Consider the following 22,368-nt stretch of genomic DNA (forward strand, 5'->3'; position numbering starts at 1 on the left):
TTTTTTTTTGGTTGGGGTGACCAGGGTGAGGTGGGGTAGATGTTGGCAGACTGGGAAGTGTGTGTGTGATTGGGGTACATTGCGTAAAATTCCCAAATAATCAATAAAAATATTATGTTGGTGAAAAAAAAACAAAGACTTCAATTCCCAGTACCGTGTTGAGTAGTTCAAAGCTTCCTATATATAATTCCAGCTCCAGAGAGATCTGATCTTGGTCTCTGGGGGTTGCTTGTACTCATGTGTATATACCTATTTACAGATACAAACAAATACTTATAATTTAAAAATAATAAAAACATTGTTTTCCGTGTGCATGGCACCTGCATGTACTCCATATGTAAACATGCATGGATGTGTGCACACCATGAACACATGCAAAAATTTTTTCTGTACTAATTTCTTGCATTTTCATAGTGTTTGTATGACTTCAAGACATGAAAGAATTTGGGTTTTCTATGAAAATGAAGCTTAAATGTGAAAAGTTTCCCCATTGAAAACTACGAAATTTCATAAACACACTATTCTGTAATATACATACATATGTTTATTTATTTTGAGACATGTCTCATCCATGCTGACCTTGAACTTTAGTGGTCCTTCTGCCCTGGACTCTCAAAAGCCTGGGTGTATTCTTTTAAGTTTGTATAATGGAAATATATGTAATATAATCTTGAAGGGTTTTTTTTGGGAAATGGGGAGAGAACTTAATTTTGAGATAAAGATAAATAAAATTGAAAGTAGACTCTTTTGAAAAATGATTTATTTTATTTCAGCTACAAGCTTTGGAATTGCCTTACCAGCTTGGATAGTTGACCAGAAAAATTCAATTCTGGTGAGTGCATTTAAATAAAGCCTATTTTGATGTTCTATACTGTATTAGGACATAATATAATGAAAGCGTTTACAAAGAAACTCTCATATGCTATTTAATTGTTACTGTGTTTTGAAAGCTACATAACGAGAAAGAATTGGTTCTCATATGACACTGCAGGTTTAGGACAATATTCTCTTGTTTGTTTGTTTGCTTGTTTTTGTTTGTTTTTTTCTGAGACAGGGTTTTTCTCTATGTATCCCTGGCTGTTTTGGAACTCACTCTGTAGACCAGACTGACCTTGAATTCACAGAGATCTGCCTGCCTCTGCCCCCTGCTGGAATTAAAGGACTGTGCCACCATTTCCTAGCAACAGTGTATCCTAAATGTAATTTTAAAACCTTTAAATTTTACTATTTTATTTTGAAAGTATTTTTGGGTAGTGTCCTAATTTTGGTTGAGAACTGTTAGGTTTTATGGTACCCATATTTATCTAAGGTGGTTTCGTAATTTAACATATTCATTTCATCTTTACTCAGACTAAGCTACTTTATGTTAAATTGAAACATACCTATTCCATACTAGGAAGGAGTGGATGTCAGACGTACTTCCATCACTGATAGTTGCTGCAGCCCTAAGACATCAGGAATTGGCCTAATATATTATTTAAAGATTGATGATTTATTACTTGAGGTTTTATGAAAATAATTATCTAGGAACTGTTTTGTTTTAATTTTTAGTTTGTTTTTTTCTTATTAGTTTTAAATCTTCCTCTCTCTCTGTGTGCGTGCTTGTGCGTGTGGGGGAATGGGATTGCCCAGGCCACAGCATGTGTGGAGGTCAGAGGATAATTTCCTGGAGTTGGTTATATCCTACCATGTAGGTCTTGGAGCTGGAAGTCAGGTAGTTAGTTAGGTTTAATAGCAAGCACTTTTACCCACTAAGCTGTCTTGCTGGTCTGAGGAGCCTTTTTTAAACCTTAAAAGCAAGCTGTAGTTTGTTTTGAAAATGATTAATTTGTGACATTAAAATTGGTAATTTTCTATACTTAACTGCTTGTAAGTGCATCTGTCATATTTAGGGTTACTGTGGGAATAAGAGAAAAGGGAAAGATAGCCCACAGATTTCAGATGAAGTTGTAGGTGAAAATTCAATAGTTACTATCAAATAAAAATAATGAAATGGCACATTTGCAGTTAGGCACTGGACTTAGTTTGTAAGGACTTTTAATTTATTTCACAGCACTACTTGCAAGAGGTGAATATAGATAGATGGTGCTTGACTGAAAGGGAGACAAATTTATAAAACGTTTGCAGTTATCTATGTTAGATCAGTACATAGAAAATTAAAAGGTGATTTGCATAGCAGACAAAAGTTCTAGAGTTTGAATCTAGAAACACTGTTAACCTGTATGACCTAGGACAAACTCTGCAGTCTGTTTGTACTTCAGCTACACTGTCCACAACCCCCAAAAGGTAGTACTTTCATTATATAGGACCAAATAGCAGAGTGCTTTTAATAGTGGGTTCTCTTTGTAAGTCTGAATGTTGTATTAACTTACCAGATCAAGGCACAGCTGTTTTCTCTTAAATTCTAGGTTTTACTTGTGTATGGATTGGCATTTATGGTTATCCTTCCTGTTGTGGTGGTAAGTTCTTTTTATTAATTTGGGGGGGAGTGGTTGCTCCATAAAATTTTGATTCTTAGAATTTAATCAATGCAACCTCTTGTTTTTAAAGATATTACTGTTATTGTTTGAAACAGGGTCTTACTCCTTAACTCTAGCTGGCTTGGAACTTGATAGTCCAGGTTGGCCTCAAGCTTGCCTACTCTTGTTCCGATTGCTGGGAATAAAGGCACCGACACCCAGCCTATTTTAATTTTAATTGTATGTATGTGTGTGTGTAGGGTATATGCACATGAGCATATGTGTCCATGTCCAGAAGAGAGTATTGGATCCCCTGGAACTGGAGTGGCTATGAGCTCGTTGATATGGGTGATGGGATCAGAACGTGGGTTCTCTATAAGAGCAGTACATGGTCTTAACCACTAAGACATATCTCCAACCCCCAGCCGCCACATTTAAAAAATAACAGTGTAGTACTATAATGCAGAGCTACCAAAAAGTTTATAATTTTCATCGTTCATTTCTTTGTGTTCTTTTTGATCCTGGAGTTTGTGTGGCTCCATGAGTCCTGTTATACATCTGTCTTTACCTCTTCATAGGATTGTTGTGTAAAATTCAATCTCATGAGACTATGAACAAAAATATGTCAGCTATAAAATGGTTTCTGCTAGGCAGTGGTGGCACACACCTTTAATCCCAGCATTTGGGAGGCAGAGGCAGGTGAATCTCTGTGAGTTTGAGGCCAGTCTGGTCTACAAGAGCTAGTTCTAGGACAGACTCCAAAAAAACTAGAGAAACCCTGCCCCGAAAAACTTAACTAAATAAATAAAATTTAAAAAATGGTTTCTACACTTATCAAGTGTTTATTAGAAAATTTTGTATTAGAAACCACTTTATTTGCTTATAGCAATGGGTGGTTATATTTTTGTTTTATCTATTAAACAGTTTTCAGCCTAAAACCTAAAGCATTTTAATCATGCCTGAGGATTTGTGTTGGTGTTTAGAGGTACCTCACAATGTATTTGTGAGTAAATTATTTGAAATATGGAACACGCTCAAGCACTTCAATGCTCTTAGTAAATTTTTGGAAAATTCACAAAAAACATTGTGCTGCCTCAAGCTTAACAGTTATCATTTTTCATGCTTTGTATCTTGTTCAATTTTATTTGTGTTTAGGGCTCTTGGTGGTATCGGTCAATACGATATAGTGGAGACCAGATTCTAATACGTACAACTCAGATTTATACATACTTTGTTTATAAAACTCGAAATATGGATATGAAACGTAAGTAAACCTAAATAACTGCTGTTTTTTGTATTGCTTTCTGAGTCATTTATATGCTGATATATATATTTATTTTCATTGTAGTAGATTCTATTTCTATTATAGTAGATTCTATTCATCAGATTGAATCAGACTAGGAGGACCATTGCTGACTGGCTGGCTCCCTCTCAGCCTTACATTCAGTGACTGTTTTTATACAGCCTAGTCCCACCTGCCTAGGAGTGGTACCTCCTCCATCAGTCTAAAGAAAATGCCTCCACAGACATACCCACAGGCCAGTCTGATCTAGGCGTTTCCTTCGTGAAGGTTCCATCTTCCCAGATGACTAATTTATGTTATTAATGAAGGTGTATAAAATTACCAAGTTTGTATATAGCAAAGCAATAGTTAAATGAGTAAGGAATTGGCTTACAAGTTGGAGAAAATCACAACTGAGAGATGATGAATTTCTAGAACACATAAAGAATTAAAAGACCTCTTGTGGTTGTATACACCTGTAATCCCAGTACTCAAAGAGGCAGAGGTAGGAGGATTGCCACAACTTTGATGTCAGCCTGATTTCCATAGTCAGGCCAGCCAGGGATTCAGTGTTTCAAAAGGAAGAAAGATTCTATCTTACTCTAGTCAGACTTGCTGATATTAAGAAAACAGTTAACAAAAGTTGGCAAGGATGTAGTTGCTGGTGAGAATGTAAGTTAGTTCAGCCACTATACATGAAAGTTCCTCAAAAATCTTTAGAGTTATCATATAATAAATTATACCACTTCTGGGAATACACCAAAAGGAAACTAAGTCTGATACCTCCACATCTGTGTTTACTGTGGTATTGTACACAATATCCAAGCTGTGGAATATGCGTAGGTGTCAACAGTAAATTGATAAGGAAGATAAAATATATATATATGGCAACCATCTTTTTTTTTAACTCAGCTTCAAGGAAGAACAAACTTAGGAAGACTTCAGGAAAATTGATTAACCAGTAGATATCTATTATGTGAAAAAAATGAGACTTAAACATTACATGATTTCTCTCAAGTAGCTCTTAGGTTTTTAATGTATACACACACACCCAGATATATACATATATGCCATGAAAGTTGAAGCAAGACTGTCTGCGAAAAGGAAGAGTACTAGCTGGAACAGGAGCGGCAGATATGGTCAAAATAGATGATATAGTTGAACAAATGTCTGTGAACCCCTTCACTATGTATAGTGAATATAGGCTATAGAAAAGAATGAGTATTACTTTCTGTTGTGCATACATATTACCCTTAAGTTCAGTTGAAATATAAGTATAGGATTTTCCTTATAAAAATGGTTCATGTGCTCTGCTTTGCCCATGGGGTACTGGTTTCTGAGAGTGTTACTTTGTTTCATATAATTGTGTCACAAAGCATTATTTAGCTGGTGAATTTATTTACATTTTCTATAGCTGTCTTTGGAACAGTTATTTTTTCTTTCCCCAACATAAAAATATTTGAGCCTGGTGTAGTGGTGTGTGCTTTTAACCCTAGCATTTGAGAGGTTGGGACAGGTAGATGTTTATGAGTTCCGGGCCAGCCTGGTTTACATATTGAGTTCCAGGCCAAAGTTACATGGTGAGACCCTGTCTCAATTTTTTTTTTTTTTTTGCACAGTAATAGGTCACACGTTTCCTGTGCCTGCTGTGTGTTGGACACACCTGAACAAACTAAAGTACAAGGAGAAATAAGACTATTGCCCTGGTCATTTAGCCAGGAAGTTCTAGAATTGTAGTCTCTACTCTTCAGCATCTGTAGCCCCATCTTTTGTTTATCACCTGTATATTTTTTCTCTATTAAAGGTAGATGATATTCATGGGTAGGATGAAATTGATGATCATAGTGTCAGTCCTTCTAGAGCTTTTGGGGTGATGATACATGTGGCAGGGAATCATGTGCATTTCCATAAAACTCTCCAAGGTTCCAGAATTTTTGTTTACTTGATATTTTGAGAAGTCATGGAATGAAGAGAATCTCTCACTCTTGGCAGTTCGTTCTTCCCAGCCTTACTTAACTGAAGGCACTCTTTTACATGCCACATTCTAATGAGGTTTTGATTCTCTCTAGTAGGCTTCTAAGGAACACATGCTTAGTATAGAAACATGCTATTTAAATGACCTTAATTATTCCAGTCCTTTTGTGCCCTTAATCTGATGAACACTTATACTCACTTGGGATAGGTAACTATTGTGTACATTTTTAAAAAGTACAGTTTCTTTTGTTTTAGTAGGAGATATTAATTTAGTTGTCAGTAGTGGAAGCCAGGTGACTTTCAGCATTGTGTTGTGCATGGTTAGAAAGGTGCTTTCTGTAGGAGGTATCTCAGGAAGAGAAATTAATAGATAAGCAAATGTCTATTTACCATTATATTTGTTTGTTTTCATAGGTCTCATCATGGTTTTATCTGGAGCATCTGAATTTGATCCTCAATATAATAAAGATGCCACAAGCAGGCCAACAGATAATATTTTAATACCACAGGTTAGGCTGATCTTATACATTTCTTGATGAGCAATAAAGTAAAAAAGTGAATGATTTATGATATTTTTCTGAATAATTTTTTTTTTTGCCTTAGCTAATCAGAGAAATTGGGAGCATAAATTTAAAGAAGAATGAGCCTCCACTTACCTGTCCATATAGCCTTAAGGCCAGAGTTCTTTTACTGTCTCATCTTGCTAGAATGAAAATTCCTGAGACCCTGGAAGAAGGTATTTGTAACTTTGATATTTAAAGGGTTTTAATGGGACCAAAGCAACAGATTTAGGTAATCTTGGTAATTTAGTGTTTACATGATGTTCTTTTTTATTTAAACAAATAGTTGTTTATGTTCCTTTAAAAATGTCTATATGTGCCAGGTGGGGGTAGTGCATGCCTTTAATCCCAGCGCTTTGGAGGCAGAAACAGACAGATCTCTGTGAGTTCGAGGCCAGCCTGGTCTACAGAGCGAGTTCTAGGACAGGCTCCAAAGCTACAAAGAAACCCTGTCTCAAAAAACAAACAAACAAATCTATATGTATGTAATTACTTTACAAATCATGTGAAAGTCTACATCAGATGCTTTGGCAAATGTCAAAATGTATTATTTCAAGGTCAGAATATTCTGTATGAAAATGTTTAATGCTGGGCGGTGGTGGTGCACGCCTTTAATTAATTAATTTATTTAATAAAGATTTCTGTCTCTTCCCCGCCATCGCCTCCTATTTTCCTCTCCCTCCCCCAATCAAGTCCCCCTCCCTCGTCAGCCCAAAGAGCAATCAGGGTTCCCTGCCCTGTGGGAAGTCCAAGGACCACCCACCTCCATCCAGATCTAGTAAGGTGAGCCTCTAAACTGCCTAGGCTCCCACAAAGCCAGTACGTGCAGTAGGATCAAAAACCCATTGCCATTGTTCTTGAGTTCTCAGTAGTCCTCATTGTCTGCTATGTTCAGAGAGTCCGGTTTTACCCCAGGCTTTTTCAGACCCAGGCCAGCTGCCCTTGGTGAGTTCCCGATAGAACATCCCCATTGTCTCAGTGTGTGGTTGCACCCCTCGTGGTCCTGAGTTCCTTGCTCGTGTTCTCTCCTGCTCCTGATTTGGACCTTGAGATTTCTGTCCGGTGCTCCAATGTGGGTCTCTGTCTCTGTCTCCTTTCATCGCGTGATGAAGGTTAATATTCAGGAGGATGCCTATATGTTTTTCTTTGGGTTCTCCTTATTTAGCTTCTCTAGGATCACTAATTATAGGCTCAATGTCCTTTGTTTATGGCTAGAAACCAAATATGAGTGAGTACATCCCATGTTCCTCTTTTTGGGTCTGGCTTACCTCACTCAGGATAGTGTTTTCTATTTTCATCCATTTGCATGCAAAATTCAAGAAGTCCTTGCTTTTTACTGCTGAGTAGTACTCTAATATGTATATATTCCATACTTTCTTCATCCATTCTTCCATTGAAGGGCATCTAGGTTGTTTCCAGGTTCTGGCTATTACAAACAATGCTGCTATGACCATAGTAGAGCATATACTTTTGTTGTATGATAAGGCCTCTCTTGGGTATATTCCCAAGAGTGGTATTGCTGGGTCCAGGGGTAAGTTGATCCCGAATTTCCTGAGAAACCGCCACACTGCTTTCCAAAGTGGTTGCACAAGTTTGCATTCCCACCAGCAATGGATGAGTGTACTCCTTTCTCCACAACCTCTCCAGCAAAGGCTATCATTGGTGTTTTTGATTTTAGCCATTCTGACAGGTGTAAGATGGTATCTTAAAGTTGTCTTGATTTGCATTTCCCTGATCGCTAAGGAAGTTGAGCATGACCTTAAGTGTCTTTTGGCCCTTTGAACTTCTTCTGTTGAGAATTCTCTGTTCAGCTCAGTGCCCCATTTTATAATTGGGATGATTAACCTTTTACGGTCTAGTTTCTTGAGTTCTTTATATATTTTGGAGATCAGACCTTTGTCAGTTGCGGGGTTGGTGAAGATCTTCTCCCAGTCAGTGGGTTGCCTTTGTGTCTTAGCGACAGTGTCCTTTGCTTTACAGAAGCTTCTCAGTCTCAGGAGGTCCCAGCACTCCGGAGGCAGATCTCTGTGAGTTCAAGGCCAACCTGGTTTACAAGAGCTAGTTCTGGGACAGGCACCAAAACTACAGAAAAACCTTGTGTTGAAAAAACAAACAAACAAACAAACAAAAAACCAAAAACAAAAAAAAGAAAAAGAAAATGTTTAATAACTGCAGGTTAGTAAAAGCATTTCCTTAATGGCTTTGCTTTTTGAGACAGTCTCAATTTTGTCCCTCTGGATGTTATTGAGCTTGCTCTGTTGCTCAGGCTGGACTCAAGCTGAAGACCCTTCTTCCTCAGCCTCCTGTGGACTGAGATTATAGATGTGCATCACCATGTCTGGTTCCCAGTGATTTTGTGAAAAGAACTTGAAATCTTTTTAGAGGAACACAAGTAGATTTACAGCAAATATCTCTAGGCAGAGGTTTCTTGTTTCTGGCCACCCAGACCTGAAATAATCACACAGAAACTATGTTAATTATAATACTGTTTGGCCAATAGTATAAGCATATTGCTAGCTAGCTCTTATATCTTAAATCTTATATCTTATATCTTAAATCCTGGTACCATAGAGGCATGAAGACGACATTGGATTCCTTGGAACTGCAGTTGCAAGTGGTTATGAGCCACTGTGTGTGTGTGTGTGTGTGTGTGTGTGTGTGTGTGTGTGTGTGTTGGGAGTTGAATTCAAGTCATCTGGAAGAGTAGCCAGTGCTCTAAACTATTGAGATGTCTCTCCAGCCCCTCAAATGGATAATAGTAATATTAGTAATAATAATAATAGCGTTTATTTATCTGTATTGTTGGTATTTGAACTTGGGACCTGACATGTGCTATGCATATACTCTGTCATCTAGCTACACTCCCACTGTTAAAATTTTTTTAAATATATTTTTTATTTTGATGTGCATGGGTATTTTACCTGCAGTGGTGTCATGTATCATATGTGTTCAGTGTCTGAGGAAGCCAGAAGAGGGTATTAGATCCTTTGGGACTGTAGTAACAGACTTTTGTCAGTCACTATGTTGGTGCTAGGATTTGACCTGTCCTCTAGAAGAGCAACCAGTGCTCTTAACCACTGAACCATCTTGCCAGCCCATTGTTTTTACTTCTTTGTTTCTGGAAATTGGACTCAGTGGTCAGACTTGCACCACAAGTGCATTTACAAACTTAGTCTTCCCCTTCCCTTAATTAACTTCCTCCTCCTCCTCTTTTTCTGTATTTAGTTAATTTTATTCTCATTCATGGTCTTTGTATTAACCCACAGTTATAGAAACTTAACAGCATAAGCAGAATATTCTCAAAGATAGCAAGATTAGAACTGAATTTTTGATTAGGATTATTTTAAAGAAAATAAGGAATGGCTATAATAAGTATATAATTACACCATCATGTTAAAATTTGACTTTTCTACATCTTGTAATTGTAATGACATCTACTTTTTTGCAGTGATGTTGAGGAGAAACATTGATTTGATCATTAAAATTCTGAGACTATGTGAAATACTTAAGGGCCAGGACAATTTGTGTTGGCCTTCAAATGGAAGAGGTGTTTTCACTGTAAGATTAGAATGGTTTATTTCAGGGTTGGTTTTGTTTTGTTTTATTTTATTTTTCAGATCAACAGTTCATGCTGAAAAAATGTCCTGCTCTGCTTCAAGAAATGGTTAATGTAATCTGCCAGCTAATAATAATGGCCAGGAGCCGTGAAGGTGAGGAGGAAATATAATTCATTTGGACTTTTTCCTATAAGCATTTGCTCAGTATATTTCACAGTTTAAAGATTTATGAGTATTTAATTTCAATTCTGTATCCTGGGTCAATCAGGTTTGTCAGATTTATTAATGATTTTTTTTCATTCTTTTCATTGTTTTTATTTTTTAGTAATTTGAATTTTTTCTTTCCTCTGAATAGTTTTTAGTTATTTTGTATTTTAACAGTGAGTTTGAAATAATTATTTAATTGGCACGATGTGTAATTTGTGTGTGTGTGTGTGTGTATGAAAAGGAATTTTGACTCTTAGTGGAAAAGAAGATGCTAAAAAAGAGGAGACTTTGTAGTTTGTTGTGGGTGATTTTAGTGCTTGGCGATGTTACAGTACATTGGGAATATTGAAAATATCTTCTTATTTACTGTTGTTGGAGTTTGTAAATACAAAGAATTTCAGCAAAACATGCATTACACCTGTAATCTCAGCACTTATTAGTCTGAGGCAAAGGTCTAGTTTGAGGCCATTCTGGGCTCCATAGGGAGATCTTGCTGTCTTCAAAATGCAAAAATAAAAATACATTTTAAAAACATAAAATATTTAGTTACTCTTTTATTTTTGAGATAGGTTCTTGCTTTGTAGCCAAATCTGCCTTAGCAATAAGGTTACCACTATTCTCCACTGTGCCCAGCTGAGGATGCTTGGGAATTTGTGTATTTGTGGCAGCATCTTACTGCATTGCCTACGCTGGCCTTGAAAGCCTCCTCGGCCCCATGAGTGCTGAGATTGCCACCCAGGTGCTGGGATTACAGGTGTTTTTTCACCACATCATGGTACTACTGATAGTGCCTGATATTTTACCATTATTGGAGTTGATACAGAGACTTTTGTTAAATTAATGGTTGTTGTTGAGTAATACACACTTGATCAAGTTTGTGTATTTTTTTTAACATGTTTCTGTAGTTTTTAAAGGAAAACTCAATATCTTGATCTTGAATTTTAGGTGTTGAATATTAGTGTGATTTTATTCCTTTTAATGAACGTCTAAGAAGTACAGCCCTTTTGTTTCTTTTTTTCCTATTCTTTCTAAGAAAGGGAGTTTCGTGCTCCAACTTTGGCATCCTTAGAAAACTGTATGAAGCTTTCACAGATGGCTGTCCAAGGCCTCCAGCAGTTTAAGTCTCCCCTTCTGCAGCTCCCTCATATTGAGGAGGACAACCTTAGGAGAGTTTCGAACCATAAAAAGGTTTGTTGACTGCTTTCTCACCAGAGTTTAGCAACTTGTTGTTTCACAAGGTAATGTAAATAAAGTTTTCCAGACTTGGTTACTGTGGATTTCTTAGATTTACAATATCTTTTGTTAGTATTTCTTAATTAGGTAGTTTTATAATAATTTACTACTATAGTATTACTATTTTGGGTTGAGTGAAATTTAGCAATTAATATTTTATTTTTACATTGCAAAAATGTATGTACCAAGTAAGAGTACATCATATACTTTTGATTTTGACTTAAAGGTTGGGCAGTTGTTATAGTTGAGTATGAACAAAAATAAAAAATGAAGCATTCATTAAAATAATGTTGGTGGACTGGTGATGAAGCTCAGGGTAAGAGTGCTTGCTTGGTATGCACAAGACCCTGCGTTCAGTGCCAGTTAATTACATACATGGGGGGAGGGGGAGGGGAGGGAGGATATACTGGTTAAGTAAAGATAATTTCTTTTTTAGAAAATATTGTAGATGCGAATATCTCAAACCTATATAGAAATTTAAAAAGTTTGGAAAGTATAAGAAACTGAAATTATAATTCTGACTTTTGGGTGTGGTAGTGAGCCCCATGTACCCAGCACTTTGGAAACTGAGGCAGGAATACGGTGATAAATTTGATGCTTAGGCTAAGTAGTGAACATGAGGCCAGTGTGGGCCACACAATGAGACCCTGTTTTAAGAAAATAAAAAGAAAAAAGTTACTTGGTATATATTAGAAGTGAATAGAAGATAGGCTTTGGATTTGATGGTATTTAAAGTAGTAACAATATAAGAAACGTCTATCCAAGTCCTTTAATCATATTGCCATTATAGATTTCATCAGTGTTAACCAGATTCCTTGAGTTGAAATTCTACTTACTGCATGATTTAATCTCTGTGAAAATAAAAGTTAAATATCTAGTACTTAAATTTCAATTAATTTAAGTTCATTTAACTTACTGCATAATGAAACCTTTAGAGGCCACTTGTACTGGAAGTTTTTTATTCTTAATACTGAAAATAGATAAATTTAGGATAGTAGTTCTTGCTTGACTCAATATTCTGTATGACCATTTTTTATTTTTGTACTCCTTATGTTTTTCTGATTTTTTTTAAAATAAGCCTGTAATGAATTTATAGCAAAACAACTTTAGTTTTAATGGTCTTGGTTTGAAATGTCCATACTATTAACTTTTTTTCTGAAGTTGGTGGATTTTATTTTGGTTAGCATGCCACTAGTTTTCATTTTATGAAAAATTTTATTTATTTTTTTTTAGTACAAAATTAAAACTATCCAGGATTTGGTCAGTTTAAAAGAATCAGATCGTCATAGTCTGCTGCACTTCCTTGAAGATGACAAATATGAAGAGGTCATGGCAGTCCTTGGGAGTTTTCCATATGTGACCATGGACATAAAGTCACAGGGTACGTGGGAGCTGTCCTTGTTGCACATTGCGTAATTTGGTCTCATTTATTAGACTCAAATTCTTGCTTTTCTTTCCTTCCTTCCTTCATCTCATTATATTGCCCTGTCTAGCCTGCATTTACTATGTAGTCCAGTCTTCTTCAAACTTGGAAAAATCTTGTTTCTGGTCTGTAGGTGCTGATATTAAAGTAATATTTTTGGTTGTTTTTTACTCTTTGCTCTTTGAGGGGCCTACCACCCAGCTCCCAAATAAATACATGCAGAGAGCTTCATTCTAACTTATAAGTGCCCAGCCTTAGCTTGACTTATTTCTTGCCAGTTTTTCTTAAATTATCCTGTCTACCTTTTGCCTCTGGGCTTTTATGTTTATCTTATGAACCTTTCTTCTTACTCTGTAGCTTGCTGTGTAGCTGGGTGGCTGACCCCTGCAGTCCTCCTCCTTCTCTCCTCCTAGATCTCCTCTTCCCAGATTTCTCCTCTTTATTCTCTCTGCCTGGCAGCCCCACCTATCTTTTCTTCCGCCTCACTATTGGCCTTTCAGCTCTTTATTGGGCCAATCAGGTGTTTTAGACAGGCAAAGAAAGTAACACAGTGTCATAGAGTTAAACAAATGCAAGATAAAAGAATACAACACATCTTTGCATCATTAAACAAATGTTCTACAGCATAAACAAGTGTAACACATCTTAAAATAATATTCTCCAACACAGTCATTGACCACTGTATCTGTCTTTAAAATACTTTAATAATGTCATTTGTAATTAGATTTTGCAGAGTTGTGGTTTTCTTGTCAAAACCCTCCTTTTATGTTTGTTACAGTTGTCCTAAGTACAAGGAGACTATTTTATAGTTGAATGTTCTGGTTTTCTTTTTGTGTAACAATCACCTATAATTGGAAATTAGTTCTGAGTGAGGATATGGAAGATTTAACCTTAGTTGAGTTTTTCACACACAGAGCTGGGCAGGCAGGAATTCATGTTCAAGGTGTAGAATGTACCCTCTTCCTGTGGTTCTTGCTTTATTGCTCTTATTATGTTATAGGCTCCCACTCCTGTCTTTTTTTAAAAAAAGTTTATTCTTATGTTCATTAGTGTTTTGCTGCATGTATGTCTGTGCAGGTGTCAGATCCCTTGAAATAGGAGTTACAGGCAGGTGTAAACTGCCATGTGGGTGCTGGGAATTGAACCTGGGTCCCCCGGAAGAGCAGCAAGTGCTCTTAACTGCTGAATCATCTCTCCAGTCTGTGTCATTCCTGTCTTAACCCTGGCAGTGCTATGCAGTCTTTTTATAAGTTGATATACTTAAAATACTTATTGTAACCTATATGCCTTTGGGGCTGAAATCCTGCATCAGGATCTATTGGCAGCTATCCCACTTTAACATCACGAGCCTCTTCTCCCTCAGCTCTTTTTCAGTGGAGTCCTTGATTGCTTAACTTAACTTTCTTTTCTTTTCTTTCTTTCTTTCTTCTTCTTCTTTTTTTTTTTTTTTGATTTTCGAGACAGGGTTTCTCTAGTTTTTGGTGCCTGTCCTGGAACTAGGTCTTGTAGACCAGGCTGGCCTCGAACTCACAGAGATCCGCCTGCCTCTGCCTCCCGAGTGCTGGGATTAAAGGTGTGCGCCACCACCGGCGATTGCTTAACTTTCTAAAGAATGGAAGAAGTGTCCAAGTATGATGAAAGGAGAAGGTATTTCGAATGCATAGTTTAAAGAAATAGTTATTTAGAGCTGGGATTAACTCTATGGTAAGCTTTGAAAATTACCGTGCCTGCATTTCATGTGTTCTTTCATCTCTGTGTAGTAATAAGAGCTGCGGGCTGCGTCCCCGGCACCCGGCCAACTTTACCCGAAATCATTACACGGAAACTGTATTCTTTTAAACACTGCTTGGCCCATTTCTATCTAGCCTCTTCTAGGCTAATTCTTGCACTTGGACTAGCTCATTTCTTATAATCTGTGTAGCCCACGAGCTGGCTTACCAGGAATGATCTTAACCTGCATCTGCCTGGAGTGGGAGAATCATGGCGACTCCCTGACTCAGCTTCTTTCTCCCAGAATTCTGTTCTGTTTACTCCACCTACCTATGTTTTAACCTATGAGGGCCAGCCAAGCAGTTTCTTTATTGCTTAACCAATAAAATCAATATGACACTCCCACATCATCTCTGTCTTTTTATTTGTTTTAAGTAAAACACTTTCTATCAACATAATTGCCCTGTCACCATTTTAATAGCCAAGTAGTATTTTTGAACACAGAATTACAGATTATTGGTTTATTTTGTCTTTGTCATAGAGTTCTGAGTGTAACATTCACCAATTCACTGTTGAGAGAACATTTTTTTCTAGGTACCAAAATGCAGGACCATGTTAGGAATAGTTTCTGTCTTTAAAGGGTTCATCATCTAGTTGAGTATAGGATTAAAAACAACATAATGGATGCTTAATGTTACATGATGACAGCCATTTTACCTTATATTCACGTAGACAGCACTGAGTGTTGCATACTATGACTGGCATCCGGAGAGCTATGCTTAAGGCACTTTACTTACTGAATTTGTATTCTAATATAGATGAGAAGTAAATGATTTCCTGAATCATTCTAGGGGCACAGTTTGTCTAGTGTGTAGGACATTTACAAAGTATTTACATATAGTAAATACAGACACTAAATACTTTGGACAGCTCTTTCTGGGATTTGGGAGTTTTTTTTTTAGATTGGTGAGTTTTTAGACTTTAAAATCACTAATGTAAATGCTGCATTTAGGGACTGGAGAGATGCCTCAGAGGTTAAGAGCACCTGCTATGCCAGGTAGTGGTGCACACCTTTTAATACCAGCACACAGGAGGCAGAGGCACGTGGATCTCTGAGTTCAAGACTAGCCTGGTCTACAGAGAGAAACCCTGTCTCAAAACAACAATAACAAAATTCCTCAAAACAACAACAAAAAAAAACCCAAAATAAAAAAAAACAATTGCTACTTTTGCGAAGGACTTGGGTGTGATTCACAGCTCCCACTTGGTAGCTCATACCCACCTATAACTCCTTGAACACCATCCACACATGTACGCATGCGTACCTACAGGCACTCACACATACATACAAAATAAAAATAAGTCTTTAAAAACTACGTTTAGGGTTTTAGTTTTTTTTTTTTTTTGGTTTTTTTGAGACAGGGTTTCTCTGTGGTTTTGAAGCCTGTCCTGGAACTAGCTCTTGTAGACCAGGCTGGTCTCGAACTCACAGAGATCCGCCTGCCTCTGCCTCCCAAGTGCTGGGATTAAAGGCGTGCGCCACCACCACCCGGCGGGTTTTAGTTTTTTAACCAAATCCAGTTTGGGACTTAAGAATAATCTTCATTATAATCAATTATTGTAAAACATGTATACTTAGAACAAATGAAGAGATTTGTCTTTGAAGAAGTAAATGTAGTTTTTTTTTTTAAACTCTTTATATTTTTGGGGGGACCTGCCACCTAGCTCCCAAATAAATACACGGAGACTTATTTTTACTTATGAAGGCCCATTAGCTTGGCTTGTTTCTAACCAGCTTTACTTACTTAAATTATCCCGTCTACCTTTTGCCTTTTTTTATATCTCTTTCTTTTCTTCTTACTCTGTAGCTGGCTGTGTGGCTGGCCCCCGGCATCCTCCTCTCTTCTTCCTTTTCTCACTTCTCTTCTCTCCTTCCCAGGTTATTCCCTGCCTGGCAACCCTGCCTATCCCTTTTCTTCCTAGCTATTAACTATTCAGTTCTTTATTAGACCAATCAGGTGTTTTAGGCAGGCACAATAACACAGCTTTACAGAATAAAAGAATGCAACACATCTTTGCATTATTAAACAAATATTCCACAGCATAAAAGAATCTAAGACATCTTAAGCTAATATCCAACAACAAATGAGAGTTCATTTTACTGTGTTATTTGTGTATATCATAGGAGTCACATAGTTTAAGGAAAAATAGAGATTATAAGACCAGTGTTCAACATGGTGGTGGAGATAATTGCTTTCCCTTTATCACTAGAGGCTATGTAGCATCTCATGGCAGGCTCTCCCCCACCTCCACTTTAAAACACTAAATGCTTGTATACACTGATGCAGTAGATGTCACAGGTACCGCAGTGAACAGTGTGGGTGCACACGTGGCCCAGCTTTGAGTTCTGATAACAGAGGCTTCTAGGATAAAGAAAGGATAGTGTACCCTCTCTCATGTCTAGTAGTGGAATTAGCAGTTAGAAGGCTTCTAGGATAAAGAAAGGATAGTGTGCCCTTTCTTATGTCTAGTAGTGGAATTAGCAGTTAGAAGTTGTTGGATTCTACTGTTTTTCATATGTTGATGTGTAATAAAGGCCGGAACAGCGTGCTGACTAAATCAGTGTTCTGTAAGCCAAGCACAAACTTAGAAAATAGTAAACCAAAAATTATCAGTGAAGACATTTTTTATCTATAGAAAAATGAATTAATGTCATCGGAGTAAAAGGTATGAAAAGTATTTATCTCTCCCATTGCTTTGACACAGTACCTTGCAAGCGTTAAAGGGGAAGTGGTTTATATTGGCTCATGGTTTGAGAGGTATAGTCAGTCCATTGTGCTGGAGTCTTGGTGATACATTGCATCTGCAGTCAGGAAGCAGAGAGATGAGTGTTGCTGCTCAGCTGCCGTTTTCCTTTGTCAGTTCAGGCCATTACCCTGGCCCACAGTACCACTCCTGCCCACATTTAGGGTAGATCTTCCCCCCTCAGTTAACCCCATCCAGAAACTCCTGCAGACATGTTCAGAGTCTTGTCTCCTGTCAAATTGTCGCTGGAGTGTTCCAGAGGTTTTTTGTTTGTTTGTTTATTATGTTATGTGATTTATGGGGCTGTATGGCAAAATTAAATAATTACACATACTACTGTGTTTAGTACTATCTATTACAAAAGAAATAATTCTTTTCTTCTCTGTTTTGTTTTTTATTTGGTAGCTGGTTTTAAGACAGGATCTCATTTTGTAGTTCATGGTAGCCCTAAACTCTCAGCAATCTTTCTGCCTCAATCTCTTACACCCTGGGGTTTATAGGACTGATCACCATATGGCCTACCAAGGAAAATTTCCCCTAAATTTCTATTTTGAAATAATTTCAAATTTAGAGGTACATTACAAAAATAAGTGTTTCCATTGCCCCTTCCCACAATAGTCTTACTGTATATTATATGTATAGCTATTGACAATTGCATTTATTAATTTTAATAACTATTATAAAGCTGCAGTGTTATTGGCAGCAGTATTTTTGTGTGTAGAGGTGTGTGTGTGTGTGTGTCTGCATATGCGTGTGTGAGCACGAGCATGTGTTGCATGCATGAACCAGAAATTAGACTTTTTGGCTAGACTGGGCAGCCAGCTAGCTCTTAGATTCCACTGGTTTTTATCCCCCCCCCCCCCCCCCCCGCCCCATGCTGGATTTACCGGTATTTTACATGCCTGGCTTTTCATGTGGTTGCCCTGTACCATCTTTTCTGCTCTTTTAGTTATTTTTCCACAGCATTTCAGTGCTTATGTCCTGATCTGTGAGTTGGATGCAGGGGGGGGGGGGGGGAGGGAGAAAGGGAGGGAGAGCGGGAGGGAGGGAAAGAGAGAAGGACAAAGAGGGCGAGAGAGCAAGTGCAAGCAAGACAGCCTTTTGAAACTTCAAAGCCCACTTCCAGTGACACACCTTCTTCAACAATGCCACACCTTCTAATCCTTCTCAAAACAGTTCTACCAACTGGGGACCAATTCAAATATGAGCCTGTGGTGACCATCCTCTTTCAAACCACAGCATTTGCTGGGCACTATTCTCTTTAAAATATGGACCTCTACACAAATTTGCATGTCATCTTTGCATACAGAGAATACTAATCTTCTGTTATTGTTGTTACAGTTTTAATAATTCATTCCAGGGGGCTGGAGAGATGGCTCAGTGGTTAAGAGCATTGCCTGCTCTTCCAAAGGTTCTGAGTTCAATTCCCAGCAACCACATGGTGGCTCACAACCATCCGTAATGAGGTCTGGTGCCCTCTTCTGGCCTGCAGACATACACACAGACAGAATATTGTATACATAATAAATAAATAAAATGAAAAAAAAATAATTCATTCCAAAGCTAACACTTAAAGTTTTTTACTGTAAAGAAAATATATTGAAGTTCCTACTTTAAATATTGTCTCTTTAAATGTTTAAGGTCATTTGGAATGTCAGTTTTTATTATTTAGTTCCACAGGCAGGCATTGGTCAGAGAAATAAAATTATTCAGTTTCTGCAAAGTTTGTTTTGAAATTTGACAGTGCTGGCTGTGAACCTTGGTTTCTTAAAGTGGAAATGATAATACATCACAAAATTCTTTTAAGGATTAAATGAAGCAGCTGTTGAGGCATCTGGAGATTTTATACAATAATTAATAAATTATTTTTTAATATGCTTAAGGTAGAATTCTAAGGTACTAAATTGTTTTGGACAAGTTAAATATTGCTGTTTGCATTGACTTGGAACTTGTTTTTTATATTTTGCTCTATTCCTCCTATCTTACAGTATTGGATGATGAAGATAGCAACAACATCACAGTAGGATCCCTAGTTACAGTGTTGGTTAAATTGACAAGGCAGACAATGGCTGTAAGTAGTTTATTTGTATTATTTATTTATATATGTATTATTTTGTAGGCTTATTTGTTGGTTTGTGTGTAAATGCACATGTTTGCACATGGGTGTATATGTATGTTTGTGGAGGCTTCAGGTTAAAATCTGTTGTTGCAGTGTTGTTTTTTGAGATGGTGTTTCTCATTGGCCCCGTGTTTACCAATTTAGTGAGGCTTCCTGGCTAGCTAGTTCCAGAAATCCCCTTTTCTCTATCTCCTTAGTAATGGAATTATAAGCACGTATTGTCTATCATGCCTGGCTTTACTTTTTATTTTTTTAAGAAATGTTTTGCCTGTCTGTATACATATAAACCATATGGGTGCCTGGTATTTACAGAGATCAGAAGAGGGCATTGAATGCCTTGGAACTATATTTACGGATGATTGTGAGCTACCATATGGATGCTTGGTATTGAACCCAGGTCCTTTGCAAGAACAAGAAGTGCTCTAAACTATTGAGATACTTTTCTAGACCCCTGATCCCATACCTTTTCAAACTGTGATTCTAGGTATCACACTCAGATCCTCATGTTTGTGTGGCCAGCATTCCACTGACTGAACCATCGTCCCGGTTCGCTTTTTTTTTGTTTTGTGTTTGAAACAGGGTCTTGCTATGTAGCCTCTACTGTCTTGTTCCTTTTGACTCAGCCTCCTGAGGGCTGTGACTACAGACATGCACATTTCACTTTATTTGTAATTGTATTTTTATGCTTTATGAATTTTCTTTCCTTTCTTAAACAAACTGTACCTAAAAGTAATCAATTAGTCAGTCCAGATAATAAATGGAGAGATGAAGAAGTGATGAATTAGACTAGGGAGTTGCAACCCTCTTTCAGCGAAGGTTCAGATAGTAAATAGTTTAAGTTTCATAGGTCATAGTTTTTGTACCAGTTACTGAACCTACAGAAGGACGTGGCTGTGTTCTCATAAAGTAGTATTTTAAAGCTGGCAGTAGTCCTAGGGAAATGGTGTAGTCAATAAAGCACTTGCTATGCAAGAATAAGGACCTGGGTTTGAATCCCTAGCATGTACATAAAAAGCCAGGCATGGTAACAAGCTCCTCTAATACCACACTAGGGAGGTGGAGACCGGAAATTCCCTTGATCATACTCTCTTGCCAGTCCAGCCAAGTCAGTAAGTCAGTGAGAGAACCTGCCTCAAAAAATGATGTGAATGAAAGGAAGCCACTTGATACCAACCTCTGGCATCCACATGCATTACCCCCCCCCCCCCCACACACACACACAGAGCTGGTTGTGTTGGTTTAATGATTTAGCACCTACCTAGCATATGTGAGATGATAGGTTTTTTCTCCATCACTTCAAACAAAGAAAGAAAACAAAGCCTTATAGTGACACATGTCTATAGTTTTAGCAACTTGGACTCAGAAGGCTGAGGCAGGGGGATTTTAAATTCAGGGCAGCTGGGTTAGTTACATGATGAGACACTGTCAAAACCATGAAAACAAAATGATGATGCCAGCTTATTGATCTCTTAGTCAGACTAGCCTGTCTCTTATAGAGCTTAATTGTTTATGTTCATTTATTGATTATAATAATTCTAAGACATTTATTGAGCACAACCTATACCACTTGTCAGTTTCCACTATGCATTTTTACTAGGTTCTAATCTGATTAAATTGTATGGCTAGTAGATATGTTTTTAGATTATGGATTTTATTGGTAATCTACTGATAAGAATAAACTTATAGTGGTCCCTTGAAGGCGAAAATTAGAATAATATACATTCAAATTTTCATTAAAATATTCTTGTTTGATAGTTAATAGAATAAAATAAAATTTTAAATTGAAATATTTTTGACTTTATAATGAATTGCATATATTAAGTCATTGAATTTGTTAAAATAGACTGTACTTTTCAAAATCTATTTATGATAGTTATAAGGTACTTCAGAAGGTTGCTCCTTGCATACATACAGACTTATGACTGCCAAGCCTACCCACCCTCTCAATTACAACTGATTAATAAAACCTTTATGGATAAATATTTTTAAAGATTTTATATTTCATCTGATAGACAAATATGGGCTGATAGATATTATTGTTGTTGTTGCCTCTAGGAAGTATTTGAAAAGGAGCAGTCCATCTTTGCTGCTGAGGAACAGCCTGCAGAAGACGGGGTAACAATTTGAGTTTTCTTACTTTCTTTATAAAGAAATGTTTTATTTACTTCTTTGGTTGACTTATATTACCACAGGGTATATAATACAGCTTATGAAAATATGTATTTTGGTCACTTTCTTCTAAAAATGACTGTGAAGCCTTAATAGTTGCATTTGGTTTGCAGCAGATTGATGCCAACAAGAACAAGGCAAAAGGAGGATGGCAGCAGAAGAGCAAAGGACCCAAAAAAATGCCCAAGTCCAAAAAAAAGAAGCCTTTAAAAAAAAAGCCCACAGCTGTACCCTTACCTCAGGCAAAACAACAGAAGCAGAAGCAGGCAAATGGAGTTGTTGGGAGTGTAAGTCTGTTGTCACTGTTCTTGTTATTACTGCGGTGTAATCTGTATATATTAAACTGTTCAAATATGTATATAGCTCCTAAAGTACACATGTGAATACATTAAACCCATATCAAGATTTTCCTCCTTTCTTTACTCTTCCCTTCTAAACGCTGGAAATTGAACATATAGGGCCTCATGCACACTCTGCTCTACCACTGAGCTATACCCAGCTCAAATCAAGGTTTAAAAGCTCTGGGCTTTAGAGTTTGGGCTCAGCAGTTAAGAGTGTCTACTGTTCTTACATAGAACCTGATTTCCATTCCTAGCATCTGTGTCAGGTGACTCACAACTACCTATAACTTCATTTCCAGTCAGTCACTTGTTTCTGCAGCAGCTGCACTCACATGTACATATACCACAGATAGATACAGACATATACACACAATTAAAAAATAAAAATACTTTTAAAGATATTTAAAAACCTTATTAGCATTTTGGAGAGCTCCTGTATTTCCCTTCGTTGTCAGTGGTTCTTCCATTGAGTACTTCATCTCTCTATCCCTATACCATGACTATAGTCACTGTAGTTTTGTTTATTAAT

General features: G+C 37.2%; 1 protein-coding gene across 2 annotated transcripts in view; it reads left to right on the forward strand.

Moving 5' to 3' along the window:
• The window catches only part of Sec63 (SEC63 homolog, protein translocation regulator), an 81,109-nt gene that overhangs the window by 40,885 nt on the left and 17,856 nt on the right, over positions 1–22,368 (forward strand). The window contains exons 6-16 of one of the 2 annotated variants that reach the window (XM_041653456.1): positions 774–832; positions 2,409–2,459; positions 3,615–3,723; positions 6,130–6,224; positions 6,319–6,451; positions 9,893–9,985; positions 11,073–11,227; positions 12,506–12,653; positions 19,199–19,281; positions 21,385–21,444; positions 21,612–21,785. In XM_041653456.1, the coding sequence (XP_041509390.1) occupies positions 774–832; positions 2,409–2,459; positions 3,615–3,723; positions 6,130–6,224; positions 6,319–6,451; positions 9,893–9,985; positions 11,073–11,227; positions 12,506–12,653; positions 19,199–19,281; positions 21,385–21,444; positions 21,612–21,785 (1,160 nt within the window). The remainder of the gene's footprint in view (positions 1–773; positions 833–2,408; positions 2,460–3,614; positions 3,724–6,129; positions 6,225–6,318; positions 6,452–9,892; positions 9,986–11,072; positions 11,228–12,505; positions 12,654–19,198; positions 19,282–21,384; positions 21,445–21,611; positions 21,786–22,368) is intronic. The other variant, XM_041653457.1, reaches the window with a different exon arrangement.

Source organism: Microtus oregoni, unplaced genomic scaffold (assembly GCF_018167655.1).
Source record: "Microtus oregoni isolate MIOR12 unplaced genomic scaffold, Mior012 000006F_ref0000085, whole genome shotgun sequence".
Taxonomy (NCBI): domain Eukaryota; kingdom Metazoa; phylum Chordata; class Mammalia; order Rodentia; family Cricetidae; genus Microtus; species Microtus oregoni.